Source organism: Nannobrachium achirus (assembly GCF_963921795.1).
Source record: "Nannobrachium achirus genome assembly, contig: SCAFFOLD_159, whole genome shotgun sequence".
In the NCBI taxonomy this organism is placed as follows: domain Eukaryota; kingdom Metazoa; phylum Chordata; class Actinopteri; order Myctophiformes; family Myctophidae; genus Nannobrachium; species Nannobrachium achirus.
This window is the reverse complement of record NW_027665021.1, coordinates 46,853-62,327: the sequence shown is the minus strand read 5'-3', so window position 1 is coordinate 62,327 and position 15,475 is coordinate 46,853. Positions and strand designations below refer to the sequence as shown.

Below are 15,475 nucleotides of genomic sequence, written 5' to 3'. Positions count from 1 at the left end.
GTTGTATGGAAGTTGAGATTGTTTTATGCTGGTAATCGCTGCTGAATTCTAAACTACTGCTTCAAGGTTCATATTGTCTTGCTAAAATGTTGCTGGTGAATTCTAAACTACTGCTTCAAGGTTCATATTGTCTTGCTAACGTTGCTGGTACCCAACTGAATTCTGTACTTCAGTCTAATGTGGCAGTTGTTTGTTGCTAAAGCTAATTTAAAGGTGCTTAAGGGCTTTGCTAACGTGGCTTAAGTTAAACTCAGGAACAAAGAAAAGTTGGCTGTGGCTACGGGCTAATGCTAACTTGTTTGTGCCCTGGTGGGCCTTTGCTGGGCTACCATGCGTTAAAGTAAAATCAGTCGTTGGGTTTGTCGACAATAGCGACTGTGCTTTGCGACTGCGCGGGCCGTATCGGCTAGCGTGGAGCAATAGGTTTAATGTATAGTCGGCTAGGAGCTAGCTGGTGACTATTGTTAGCCGGCTACTTCGGTAAGGATGCTGTTAGCTGGTAAAACAACGTGCTAGCCATGTCAAGGCATAGAGCGGCGGCCTGCGTGAAAACGTGGCCCCCGTAGCAAGTAATGAATCACGCCAGGAGGATTCAGTTTGTAGGTCGCGGGTGTCTGTAAACGGCAGCATTCACCTAGCATCCGAGCTAGCCGAGTTCACGTCAAGCGGTGGTTTACGGCAGGACGCTCGTCAGCGCATACTAAGCACGCTCGTCAGCGCATACTAAGCACTGGGGATGGGAAATGTAGTTCTCTAGCATGTCAAGCTTTAGGGGCACAGCGGGGATTGAGGGTGCCATGAACTACAAATTGGAGCGCAGGAGGGCTGCGTTTGCAGCGGGCTTAATTGTTTGGTATTGGGGGCTGTTTTGCTTTAGCCTCTCCTTGGGTAACATGTATATTGTGTGTATGGTCTGTTTAATATATGTACGGCCTCTTCACTCGCGCACGGCTGGCCATCGCGGCAGCTGCTTGTCATGTGAATGAATACATTGCACGTTCAAGTGTGTGTGTGTCTCTTAAGAGACGGGTCTGTTAGAGCGGTGCACACACCGGACGCATTAGTGGTTGCACATACACAACATGTAGGCAACATGTGTTTAGAGGAGCGCTAATAAACATCAACCTCTGTAGTTAAAGTACGTTGTCAAGAGCGACCTATTGCATCGGTCATAACCGGCACACCGCTCATGAGACACGGCGACGGATATGTACCGTGCTCCGCGGGAGGGTTCAGTAAAAGACGTGAGTCGCCTCTCTTGAGAAGCTGATAAAGGGTGTGTCTCTGCTCGACCGGCGGGTAATCGCGAGGCTGAAAAACGTTTCACTGGTACATATTTTGTTCTGATTGTAGCATATTGGGCACACTTCTGCTTTGGCATGGAGCAGCCACGTGTTGTTACTGGGATTTGTTTGTCACTCAGCCCCTTGCTGGGGCGCTCTGGGCCCCTTCCAGCTAACCATTCTCTTTCAGTTTCAGCATCCATCAGCTGCAGCTTTTTCCTCGCATCGCAGGCTTTTAGCTGGGGTTTGATAAGTTCTAAGTTGTCAGTGGTACTGCTTTACTAAATGCTAATAAAAATAGGCCAATTGTAGCTGCTGCCGCAGTCGGATAATGTCATGTCTCCGTGGTTTTCGGCTGAGGCTAGCTCAACTCAAGCTGCTAATGCTGCTGTAATGGCTGCTTATAATTACAACTGATGCTACTGCTTGTAGGATGCTGGCATCATGTTTATCTGAGCAGTTCATGCTCAGCTGCCACGGGTCTGATACTAACTTTATTTGTATCTTTACAGCTCCTGGCTAAAGCACTTCTGGTCCGCTGCTACACCAGCAAGTTATCGTTACTGCTGCATGTTAAGCTGCTACCAGTGTTTCAGAAGTTAAAGGGATTTAACTTAAATATTTGTTTCAAACTAAGGTTATAGTACTGGGTCACATAGCACACCGTATGTTCTAGTGGTGTTTCCGTAGCCGCTGCACTTGGCTACAGTACTGTTTTCCTACAGCTCATGCTAAAGCTAATACATGCTGGTTGCTTTCATCCTGTTTATTATTTCAGCTCCAGGCCGGAGCGGCTGCAGGCCCACGGCTATGACATCAGGTTATCATGGCAGCTTTATGCTTAAGCGGCTACAGGTTCCACTAATCATGTTTTACTTTATAGCTTCTTGCTGCGGCTGCTACATGTCTGCTGCTAACATCATTTCTATCTTTTCAGCTCGGCTGGGGCTGCTGCATAGCTGCGACTACACCAGGCCGCCATAGCAGCACGGCGCTGCAGCCGCTGAGGTTTTCTGCTAACATATTTATCATTACAGCTCCAGGCCGGAGCTGCGGCATGCCCACTGCCAAGGCATCAGCTTCGGGCTAAAGCCATCGCATAGAGGCGGCTACAGCAGTTCGCCATTGCAGCGTCGCGCGGCAGTATTGAGTGTTTTCTGCTATCATGTTTGTCATTACTGCTCCAGTATTGCAGCTTCAGGCTAAAGCGGCATAGGTTCAGCTAAATCAAGTTTTCTTAACAGCGTCTCGCTGCGGCGGCTATAAGGGCGCGGCTAACATCATGTTTATGTTTATTTTCAGGTTTCCTAACCCTAACATCAGGTTTATCTTTCAGCTGAGGGCTAAAGCCGACGCATAGCGACGGCTACAGCAGGTCGTCATTGCAGCGTCGCACGGCAGCTGCGGGGTGTTTCTGCTAGCAGGTTATGTTTCTAGCTTCGTCTACTGCTGTGTGCGGCTGGGAGTCCAGTCGGGAGTCGGTCGGCACTGCGGAGGGTATTGCTGCGGCGGCTGCAGCCGCTTCCGCTGCTGCCATGGGCCAGCCGGCCCGCCAGCCTTCCTGACTTCCCGGCGGCCCGCAAGCCCACGACGGAGGCGCGCGGGGCACAGGCTCGTCTTCCAGGGGGAGCGGCTCACCGACACCGCCGTCATGCCGCGAAGGAGCCAGGGATCGGCAGTTCTAGTGCCAGCGGCGGGAGCCAGTTCTCTCGCCAGCGACGGCTGCCCTGGAGGTAAATAGCGGCGCATTGCGTGTTCGGTTCCGTCAGGGTGCAGTCGCTCTAAGCTGGGGGAATTTTGTATATCGGTTGGGCCACGCTTTGGCATTTCTTGACTTTAAAAGTCAAGAGGTGGGTTGTAGAGTTTCTTATGTGTGCGTCAGCAGACTCTGCAGCAGAACTAACTCACTTTCCGTCCTTTATTTCCATGCTGAAACACCTGGCTGTCCGCCCGGGGTCTGCCCCCAACGACCCTCTGTTCCATGATGCCTCTGTTCCAGAGTGAAGGCCTCGCGCCGTCTCTCTACACGTCGCATTCCCTGCGGAGCGGAACAGCTTCGGCAGCGGCGCTCCTGGCGCGGAGCAGCTTCGGCGGCGGCGCTCCCGGCGCTCCCGGCGCGGAGCAGCTTCGGCGGCGGCGCTCCCGGCGCGGAGCAGTTTCGGCGCCGGCACTCCCGGCGCGGAGCAGCTTCGGCGGCGGCGCTCCCGGCGCGGAGCAGCTTCGGCGGCGGCGCTCCCGGCGCGGAGCAGTTTCGGCGCCGGCACTCCCGGCGCGGAGCAGCTTCGGCGGCGGCGCTCCTGGCGCGGAGCAGCTTCGGCGGCGGCGCTCCTGGCGTCCTCGGGCCTCAGCTGGTCGTCAGCAGCAGGCGTCCGCTGCATCGGGTTCAGCAGGCCTGGGATCCTCCGTGCGCAGCGGCGGAGGAGCAATCAAGCGGCGCAGGAACGATATGAAGCAGCCCCGTGATTAATGGACTGATGGGGCCGAGGTACTCAATCAGACACGCGTCCCGTGGAGGATGCAAGGTTATTGGTTCGTCTGTCCTGGTCTGTGTTCAAGGTTCTGGTGCACATAGCAGAAGTGAATACTGCTATGTATTCACTTCGCAAAAGCAAGGTGGTTTGGGGGAGGTTGAGAACTAAATAGAATGAATAGGATGCTGCTTAAGTCTATTATTTAAAGAGCTGTATTCTGGGTGCTGGGGTTTATAGGAGCTGTACTCTGGGTGCTGGGGTTTATAATAAATGTATGCTTATAGTTGTCAGTTTAGTTATATGCGCTTCTGTTCACAGTTGTGTTCAGGCTGTTAGGCCACGGAAATAAATCATCATCACCGTTGGTTAGGTTTGATCATGGATTCTGAGCGTTGCGTGTTTTGGGGGGGTAGGACTCGGGTCCTTCCTTTTGGGGGTCTCGGATCATGTGACCGCGGAGAGCTTCATTCACGATATAGCTTAAACATTTATCGTGACCGCGGTACAGTGATCCGAGGGTCGAATCCATGGCCAAACTTAAGTTCCGCTATAGTTTAGTTATGCTGTATTCACGCTGCTGTTTAGGCTATAGGATGCTTCTCATATTGCTATCTGTATATGCTGCCTTGTCATTATTGTATGCTGCCATTCTTGTCAATAAAGCTCATTCAACCTAAATGGTCTTGCCCCCTGAAATATTGCGCAGGAAGAATGACGTAGCCAGTTCAGGGGGTAAGAGCTAGGGGTTGACGGCGCGCCCCAGGTGGGCAGGGGTCTCGTACCCTGGCCCCTTACCCCAGAGTACTTCAGGAGTGCTTACCTGCCTAGTGTCAGTTGTTAACTCAACGCCCCACCTCCTTCCCCAACTCCACCTCAGGATTAGGCTTTCCCTTGCTGGGGGTCTCGGATCATGTGACCGCGGAGAGCTTCATTCACGATATAGCTTAAACATTTATCGTGACCGCGGTACAGAGATCCGAGGGTCGAATCCATGGCCAAACTTAAGTTCCGCTATAGTTTAGTTATGCTGTATTCACGCTGCTGTTTAGGCTATAGGAGGCTTCTCATATTGCTATCTGTATATGCTGCCTTGTCATTATTGTATGCTGCCATTCTTGTCAATAAAGCTCATTCAACCTAAATGGTCTTGCCCCCTGAAGTATTTTTTATGTCCAATGTATTTGTATTTAGGTTCATAAAGTTAACATGAGTATATAACTAAATGCATTTGAAATTAGATAAACATTTTACATTTCACGATTCCAATTCAAAAACAACAAAAAAAAAATCAGGATTCCAATTCAAAAGAAGCAAACTGCGGTGCGTTTTGAGCTTGTAGATCGGCTATTTTTGCTTCTTTTGAATGAGATACTAGAATGACAAAGTAGGACGTATCAATATGCAATGTGGCCCTCTGGAGTGAAGGTGGAAATATAGTGGCCCTCACCATCATCAAAGTTGCCCAGGGGGGGGGGGGGGGGGGGGGTCCCCGAAATTGTTTGAGAAAAATAAAGAAAATATTAATTTGTCTTTAAATAAATAAAAAAAAACATGATTCTGTCTCTTTTGAATAACTTGTATACATGATTATTGTGCAACTGACAGATTGTTAGTGACAGATTGATAGTATTGACATTGGTTCTCAGTTAATATGTTTATAAATGGCAGTGGTACGGCCACTTGTACATGCATGTTTAAAATAAAAGCATGAATATATTAATCTATTATTTTAATAGCATAGTATTGGATGCACACTAACATGGTATGTTTGCAGTACACATGAAACACAATTTTATACATAAATCTACAATATATGTTGTGGCCCCACCCTAAAAGGTAGGGGGTCCCTGCTCCATCTCCCCATCAGTTTGGGAGTCCCTGGCCTGAAAACATTGAAGACCCCTGTCATAGACACATGCCTCATCTATTTGAATGATTACATCAAACATGCGGTTCACGAGTGCAAATATTGCGGCATGGTCATGCTGGACCTCCAGAAGGCATTTGACAACGTCGATCACTCTATTCTGATTGATAAACCTAAAGCTATTGGTCTTGACAGCGCAGCAGTGAGATGGAAGCACTCTTACTTCACTGTAAATAATAAAAAGTTGGGGAAACTAAACATTTTAATGCAATAAACTTCAGAAAAGTTAGAACAGAAAACTTAGTGCAACTGAGAATTTTAAGTTAAACCAGCTCAAGCAATACCTATATAAGTTGAGGCAACAGAAAATGTATAAACCAACTAAACCAACTTAAGCAAAACTTATAGGTTTATGTTTGATTGTCTAACTTAAAGGTTTTCTGAAGTTTGTTGCCATAGAATTTTGGGTTTTCCCAACTTTAATTTTTTACATTGTGGGGAGGGAACAGATGGTGGAAGTCAACAGAACCCCAGTAAACTATGGAGTCCCCCAAGGAAGCATATAGGACCACTGTTGTTCTTAATATACGTAAACGACATGTCACCTGCTTGTGACTGCAATCTGTTTCTGTTCGCGGATGACTCGGCTCTCCTAGTCTTAGGCAGAGATGTATTGCAGGTCGAAAAGGCCCTTAACTGTGAACTAAACATGATCTGCACCTGGCTCAATGACAACAAACTCTCAATTCACCTAGGTAAAACTGAATGTATCCTCTTTGGATCTAGTCAGAAACACTGCAAAGTCGAGAACAAACTGATTAGAGTCCTGCTTGGTCTTCCTCCTCGGGCCCACCTCACCGCTTATCACTCCATGAGCGTGGGGTGCATGGCTTACAGTAGCTGACAGAGATACAGATTCTTGCAATGGGCCTGGTGTACAAGATACACTACACCACTAAGATACCCATGTACCTGACAAACTACTTCCTAAAGGTCAAGGATGTCCATGATCACAACACCAGGGGCAGCTTCACCAATCATGTTCAACCCAGATTTGACTCTAAAAAAGGCTCCAATTTGTTCTCCTGCTACGTACAGTACACCACCAACATGTGGAACGCCCTACCACAGGCCTTCAAGGAGTGAAAATCCTATCCTCCTTCAGAATTCGGCGGCTGCTACTCGTGACTAATGACTAAGCCCCTGTTATATCTGCTTTTGTAATTGATGTTATCTTATGCAAAGTACTATGTTCTATCCGTCTGTCAATATTATATGAGATTGTGTTTGTTGCATTCTGTCGGTGTTGTTTTGTGTTTGTTTGTTTGTGTTATATGTGAAAACAAAAATATTGAATGCAAACATGCAATATGCCAAAACAAATTCCAATGTATATTACACAATGGCAAATAAACTAATCTGACATCTGACATCTGACAAGCTTACTAGGCTCTTCTTTTAGTTGACCTTGCACCAGTGATTTGTGCTGTCATGAAAGTGTACTGTCTTTGATTCTATTACAAACTGCTAATAAACTCTTCAACCAATCAACAGAGGCTGACGCGCTTGGAGGCCAGACTGAGCGCTGTGGTCAGCAGCATGGACCACGAAGCAGAAGCTGACTTGAGGGAGTACTATGAAAAAAGGTTGGATGGGCTGGCCAAACAAAATGAGGGTTAGTGTTTACACACACACACACGCACGCACGCACGCACGCACACACACACACACACACACACACACACACACACACACACACACACACACACACACACACAGACACATGCGGATTTAGACAATAGGGGGCTCCCCACAAAGTATGTATATATATATATATATATATATATATATATATATATATATATATATATATATATATATATATATATTGAAGTTTGCTGACCGGGAAAGAAAAGCTCACTGTGGCCACTGTTCTCTCCTCCGCGTCATCAGTGCCCACACCCTAGGTTGGGTTGGCAAAAGGGCTTTTCTGTGTGGAGTTTGCATGTTCTCCCTGTGTCCCCTAGGGTAGGACCAGCAGTAATCCTGGTCTCTATAATGTCTCAGCCGGGGGGCCTGATGGAGGGGAAAGGAACTGGTTGGAATAACGTGTTCCTTCAACACGCTATGTCAAACCAGGGAAACTCCCCCCTGTCAGGTATTAACCCATACAGGGCCAGATTTCCAAAATATGAATATGAATGTGCGCTTATAACGCCAGGAAATAGCTATTTTGTATCCCCCCAGACCACCTTAACCAGACCACCTTAACGAATGCACGTTCAGCATACCATACCACCAGATGACCACTAGAGACCACCATACACCATACACTGACATGGTCCCATGTTAAGCCTGTTTAAATCCACATAACAGGATGAGACGCTGACTTGGTCCTCATTGACTTAACATGGACGGGCCGCCGGTCACCATTTCAGCTCAATACTGTTCAATTCGTGCTTGATCGTCTCAAACCACCATTGGTATGGGCATCGGGACGTATATAGATGCCACACAGAAAGTTTCAGAATCAAAATCCGACCTAGTGAAGCTACGTGAGGGTCGGATGGTTGCATTGAGGCTAACGCTAGCAGAGGCCTGTTGTCAACAGGAAGCCCTGGTTTAAAGGTGACGTCATAATCGTATCCTTTTTTTTCACGGTTTACGTGTGGACATTAGCTGAGGTAAGCTAACCATTTCGCTCCGTCTATAAACACATATTAAAAGCTTAAACAATGCTTTTATATAAAAGTCGCTCCGAGTCGCTCGGCACCAAACGCCATAGTGAACTAGTCGCTCGTAAAGTCGCCCGGCGCTAACTGAGTTAAGAAGAGGCCAGCTCACTCCTCATGCATTGGAGGAAGCATGAGCTCAGTTCGGGGCTCTCCCCAGGCGTGGCAGAGGGAGAGCAGAGCCCAGGATTACAGTTTAGGCAGTTGGCACTGGGTGAAAAATGGGTTACAAAATTGTGGGATAATTGTGGGACATTTTTGAAAAAAAAGAAAAAAAAAAGAAAATGCAGGTTAGCAACATGGCTAACACATTCACTGCCAGGTATAAATTCAACTCATTGGCTGCCAAAAGTGTCTTTTACGCCTTTTATAACAATGGTGCCAAAAACTTATTTTTACGTTTTTATTTATTTTACCTGTGGTTATAAAACAATCCAAAAAATGATCACGATCATTTTTAACTGGGCCCAGGGGGGCCCAGTTGTATCGATTAGTACTTCCGGATTATGGCCGGTAACCCGGAACTGCCAAAACTGGAAACGAGTGATTTGTTCTTCATTGTTTTGTTGTTTACTATTGATTTCCTTTATAAGCTTTCTTGGGAATATCTCCACAACTGTAGCACAGTTTTTGCATTTTTTTTTATGAACGTGGAATGGCGTGCCCTCGCGTTGTGCAAGATTCGTGCACGGAAACCGTTCTCCAAGCTCGGCCTGCCTGCTTTAGACTGTGTGTGCGTGCTTGCGTGCGTGCGTGTGTGTGTGTCTGAGGGACACACATACACACCACGGTCGGGTGGTCTAACAAAGATCAAGCAGATATTTCAACTCTGGTTTGAGAAATAAAAATGAAGTTGAGCGTTAGTTTATGCAGGTCTCACCCGCCTCATTATCAGCTGTCAGTCAGATCCTTTACTCATTCACAGATCTGCTGATCAAACATCACAGTCATAATCCAATCAGAGCTCTCGCCCAGTAAGGGAGGCTCCTTTAAATAGGGCTTGGATTCACTATGGCTGTACTTGGAACTGAAGCTTCAGATCCACTGCTGCTTTGCTCCCTCCTGCACCCCAGCCTCCACCTTTTGATCAGAGTCTGGTGATTTTATGTCTGCTATACAAGCTAACATGTGTATTTGTTAAGTGCCTGCACATATGCACACCTCACTTTACAGTAAGGCTGGGTAATATTAGGAAAACCTTCAATATTCTTTTAATGTTTTTCTGCTTTAGGTCCACTGCCTGCCTAACCCAGATAATGAATAGCATAAAGGGTTAGGTAGGTTAGGTAGGGTTTCTTGAAATAACCCCACCTGACGGATTGCTTTTGTGCATGTGCTACGTGCATGCATAGTGTGTCTGTTAATTAATTTGACACATACACCAATACCTCATTTCAAGCCGTTTTCGTCGATATGTATACCTCGCACGTTGATACCTTGATATCGTGCCATAGTTTTGTACTTTTTCTGGTTTTCATGTGTCTAGGAGGTTGACAGTACTTCATTAGACCCACTGCTGTGGTTGTTATGAGCAATTATATATTGCCTTTCTATTTTTGTCTTTTAGCTGTTGGCTGCCACCTTGTGGGGTCAAACATGCCGGTCCAAAAACACAGATACTTATTACATCACAGAATCAACCCCTCCCCTAATTACCATTCACCCAACATACGTGGGTGTGGCTATCTTCAGCTGGGTCACCACCCACCATGACAACCACGCATACCAATGAACTGGTGGGTGTGGCCACATAAAAACATAGTTTTAACTCTTTCTGTACACTTTTTTGGAAAAGATCTTCCTCCTACAGTAGTATAATCATAATAGTAGATAATCATGTTTTATAGGGGGGACAAATCATGGCACCCCATCTTTAAAAAACAATGAAGCGATGGTCCTAAAATATGAGTTCTGTTCAACCAATTTCTTTTGACCAAATTGACAAATGGGCAGATGACAACATCAACATCCCCAAAAGGATTAAATAGAAGGGCTACAGTAACTGGATTGATTACATCCACAGTAACGATATTCACGGTAAGTTAGGTTGCAACCTTACTGTGTACAAAGACTTGCTATCTGTGCAGTGCTTGCTCCACCATCATATTAACTATTTGTTGTTAGATTGTTCCTGATTAATATGCAAAAATTACAATACAGTAAGTTAATATGATGGCAGAGAAAGCACTAGTCTGCACAGATACTGTAGCAAGTCTTTGTACAGAGTAACTGTTATGTGCCTGCACATATTCTCACTTCCATCTACAGCAATACTTCTCTTATGTGTTCTCTAATGCTGCTTTGTCCTCTGGTCTAGTGTCTACACTGCCTTGCTACTGCCTGCTGGTCTAGACACACCTGTCAATCACCTGAGGTTGCTGGCTGCCCCTCCCTGTCGCAGCTGTTCCCTGTCAGAATCACAATCTCCCCAGCACCCAGCAGAGAACACCAGCCATGTAGTTCTTTAGTTCATTTTGCATATTCCTGGTTTAAGTTGAGTTATGATGGGCTTGATTGTAAGTATTGTTTGGCGTTTTCTTTTGTTGTTAGTTTAGACTTGTTTTCTTTGTTTTGGCAGATTATGGGAGTCTGGTGGGACGACGGTCACATAGTGATTGGCCCACCAGACTCCCCTCTTTAGTCTAGCCAGCCCATCCTTCTTTTTGTTTGTTAGGATTTAGTTAGGTCTCAGTTTTGGTTCAGTTGTGTTTCTTCTCCTACCCTCATGGTGGGACGACGGTCACATAATGTTTCTTCTCCTACCCTCATGATTTTGGTAGTCCAGCAAATAAAGAAACTTAACTTTTGTCTGAATTTAAAATAAAATGTAATGCATTTTGAGACTTGACTCTGTCCTATTATGTTGTGGCCACTGGTGTTCGAGCCAGGTTTAGTGACCGTAACAGTAACACTGTAACCTAACTGCCATGAATATATTGTGGATGTACCCTTCTATTTAATCATTTTGGTGATGTTGACGTTGTCTGCCCATTTGTCGATTTGGTCAAAATAAATTGTTTGAACAGAACTCATATTTTGGGACCATAGCTCCATTGTTTACAATGGTTTGTAATGCAGGCTGCCACCCCTTGTGGTCATGTGATCCAAGATGGCCACGATGTGAATAAGGTCTATTGCCTTGGTTTCTCTGTCCTGTGTCAGCTGCTCTCCATGTGTGATGAGGGCCAGGCTAGAGTATAAAGGGGAGAGTTTGTCAGCTCCCATGAGTTCCACAGCATCCCAGCAGAGTGTGTTGTCCATTAGTTAAGTTCTTACTGTATTTGTTTATTTAAAGGGATATTTCCCTTTCAAAAAACTTTTGGTAATTTTATCATCTAATCAGGCTTTTATTTGTAACTTCAAACTTCATTTTAACCATGATAGATTCATTAAATACACCCTTTATTTTTTTCTGGTGTCTCATACTACCCTCCTAATACGTGAACAGGCCGTAGTTTATGGAGCTGTGGCTGGCTGGCTCACTCAGCTCATTGTTTTGGTAGTTTATGGAGATGTGGTGGGCTGACTCACCCAGTTCATGTTTTGGTAGTTTATGGAGATGTGGTGGGCTGACTCACCCAGTTCATGTTTTGGTAGTTTATGGAGCTGTGGCTGGCTGACTCACCCAGTTCATGTTTTGGTAGTTTATGGAGATGTGGTGGGCTGACTCACCCAGTTCATGTTTTGGTAGTTTATGGAGATGTGGTGGGCTGACTCACCCAGCTCATTGTTTTGGTAGTTTATGGAGCTGTGGCTGGCTGACTCACCCAGTTCATGTTTTGGTAGTTTATGGAGCTGTGGTGGGCTGACTCACCCAGCTCATTGTTTTGGTAGTTTATGGAGATGTGGTGGGCTGACTCACCCAGTTCATGTTTTGGTAGTTTATGGAGCTGTGGTGGGCTGACTCACCCAGTTCATGTTTTGGTAGTTTATGGAGGTGTGGTAGGCTGACTCACCCAGTTCATGTTTTGGTAGTTTATGGAGCTGTGGTGGGCTGACTCACCCAGCTCATTGTTTTGGTAGTTTATGGAGCTGTGGCTGGCTGGCTGGCTGGCTCACTCAGCTCATTGTTTTGGTAGTTTATGGAGATGTGGTGGGCTGACTCACCCAGCTCATTGTTTTGGTAGTTTATGGAGATGTGGTGGGCTGACTCACCCAGTTCATGTTTTGGTAGTTTATGGAGCTGTGGTGGGCTGACTCACCCAGCTCATTGTTTTGGTAGTTTATGGAGATGTGGTGGGCTGACTCACCCAGCTCATTGTTTTGGTAGTTTATGGAGATGTGGTGGGCTGACTCACCCAGCTCATTGTTTTGGTAGTTTATGGAGATGTGGTGGGCTGACTCACCAAGCTCATTGTTTTGGTAGTTTATGGAGATGTGGTGGGCTGACTCACCCAGCTCATTGTTTTGGTAGTTTATGGAGCTGTGGTGGGCTGACTCACCCAGTTCAGCCCATCCTGTTCTTTCCTTTGTTAGGATTTTAGGTACAGGTCTCAGTTCACAGTTCTGTTACACTTGTTGGCAAATATTTCACTATTTGTGGTGTGCAAGAATAAAGCATTTGCATTACGCACTATGTCGTATCTAAAAGCCCCTTAAAGAGGTGGTGCCATGATCCCCCCCCCCCCTCTAAAACATGATTATCAGGTATTATGATTATACTAGAAGGAAGATTTTTTCCAAAAAAGTATACAGAAAGAGTTAAAATTGGGTTTTTATGTGGCCACACCCCCAGTTCATTAAGTATGCATGGATGGCATGGTGGGTGGTGACCCAGCTGATATAGCCACACCCCACAGTGTTGGGTGAATGGCAATTGGGGAGGAGTTGATACTGTGACACACTTAGTATCTGTGTTCTTTTGACCACAAGGGGCAGCCCAAACAAATACTAAGAGAATACATCATTTCTCAAAAAAAACACATCAGGGGGTCTAATGAAGTACTTTCAACCTCCTAGACACATGAAAAACAGAAACAGTACAAAACTATGGCACCACCTCTTTAACGCCAAGTTTAACTGTATTCCAATTGTTGCAAAAAATGATTAAATCTACTTTGACGTGAGTGTTCCTGACTAAAATGCATATATATGTATAAATGCATGTTTTGGCCTTGCTCTATTCAAGCCGATAAATAAAGAACGGAACGTGCAGGAACATACTTTTTTTTGTTGTTGTTGGAAAATAGAGGAGTAGATCTTTATTTTGAGATATATGTATGTAGGTACTTATTTATTTGGACGGGACAGTGTATATTGATGAACCTTACATACAGCATTGTAAATATACCGGATTTAGCAAGAATGCTAAATTCCATCCGTAGTCCCCACATGAAACACAAAACGAAACACATACCAACAACAATCTTACATCAAGAGAAGACACCTAAAACACATACATACAAGTACTATACTATTCCAACAGCAAGAACCCTACATTCGCAAAAAGGAAGATTAAAAACTATACTATACATACATGTGCTATACTATTAAGACTATTAAGACTATACATGGTCACACGTTTGATTGTCAAGTAACCATTTTTTTAGGTTAAACTTGAAGGATGGAAATGACAAACAGTCTCTTATTATTAGAGGTAGGCCATTCCAGATTGTACAGCCCTGAACTGAAAGGGTGTTTTTTTCCAAAAGTGGTTGCCCGGTGTGGCACTTCGCAGTCTCCTCTAGCGATTGCCCTCGTATTGAGTCCTCTATCAGGCTTCCTTTTGATGAATTCCCTTAGGGGAGGCGGGCATAGACCATTTAGGGTCTTATATATGATACTAACCTGTTTAAATACCTTTAATTTGCAAAACTCAAGAAACAGTTCCTCTGAAGAATATTACAATGGTGATATGAGTGGGGTTTCCTATCCAACACCTTGAGTGCGCTCTTCTATAGTTGTTCAATGGGTTTAAGAGTCGTTATACCTGTGCAAGACCAGTTTGTGAAACAGTACTCAATATGTGATAAAATCATGCATTGGAGATATGTTTTAGCAGCACTAGCTGTCAAAGGTGAAGTACAACATATTATTATATGTAGGTGAAGTACAACATATTATTATATATTGTCGTTGTCGGTTGGAAACCTTGTATGTCCAAAAACGTTTGTTTTGTATTTATCATTTTTTAAATGACCTAAACTAGTGAAAACAGCCGATCTACAAGCACACAACGCCTCGCACCGCGAGGCGTTTTGTGCTTGTAGATTGTCTGTTTTCACTACTTTTGTGCGATGGCCATATGATGAAGCAGTGCTTTACTTTGCGAAAAAAACATACAAATTTGAAACTTGGAGATACGAGGTTTCTGTCCGACAGTGACGATATGTACTATATAGGTGAAGTACAAGATATTATTTGGGTCTCTAAAGAAAGGTGGAAATGTTGAAAATGGCTGGCAGAAGCGAAATCAAAGTCAATCAAAATATGCCAGTAATTGAGTTTTAATGAACAACTTGTACATTATAGGATGACATTTGTGTTTTAATACAGGGGCGTCAAATGGGTATGGCAGGGGTATGCAGCTGCCATACCCTGGGTCCAGGGGGGAGAATACAAGTTACTTTAAAATATAAATCCATGAATGTCTCTGTGTCTATCTGTGCTGGTTATGTTGTTAAGTTTCATTAAAATAACTACAAATGCAAAATTTAACAAGGTATTATAATTATATTCTCCACACTTTTATCTTTATCTTTATCTCTTGACAGAATAGTATATTCCCAGGTTGTCTGGTGTCTTGCATGCGCGCCTTCGCACGCGTGCAAGACACCAGTCATGTTGCCATACCGTACCTTTTTCTGAACTGATGCCACTGTTTTAATATTTCACATATTTCACATTTAGAGCTTCAGAGCAGACTGGATAGCAGTGAGAACATCACCCAAGTCCTTCAGAGCAACGTGGAGACCTTGACGAAGCAGATTGAAGGTAAAATTAGAACAGACTGATGTTCAGTAGATGCAGTTTGGAGTGGACAGAGTTGAAAATGACACAATTTACTTTACTTTAATAGTGTTCATTTATGTTACCGGTAAATGGGTCATTCTTAGTATTCGGTGCCATTGGTGTCCCCATTACATAATACAGCATATCTTGTAAAATAAGCATGAATACGAA

At 44.8% G+C, this 15,475-nt stretch overlaps 1 protein-coding gene across 3 annotated transcripts in view; it reads left to right on the top strand.

Annotated features, from left to right (window-relative positions):
• Positions 1-15,475, top strand: part of LOC308280653 (CD209 antigen-like protein C) — a 38,887-nt gene that overhangs the window by 972 nt on the left and 22,440 nt on the right. For all 3 annotated transcript variants that reach the window (XM_080754981.1, XM_080754980.1, XM_080754982.1), the window contains exons 2-3: positions 7,176-7,296; positions 15,203-15,286. In XM_080754981.1, the coding sequence (XP_080611107.1) occupies positions 7,176-7,296; positions 15,203-15,286 (205 nt within the window). The remainder of the gene's footprint in view (positions 1-7,175; positions 7,297-15,202; positions 15,287-15,475) is intronic.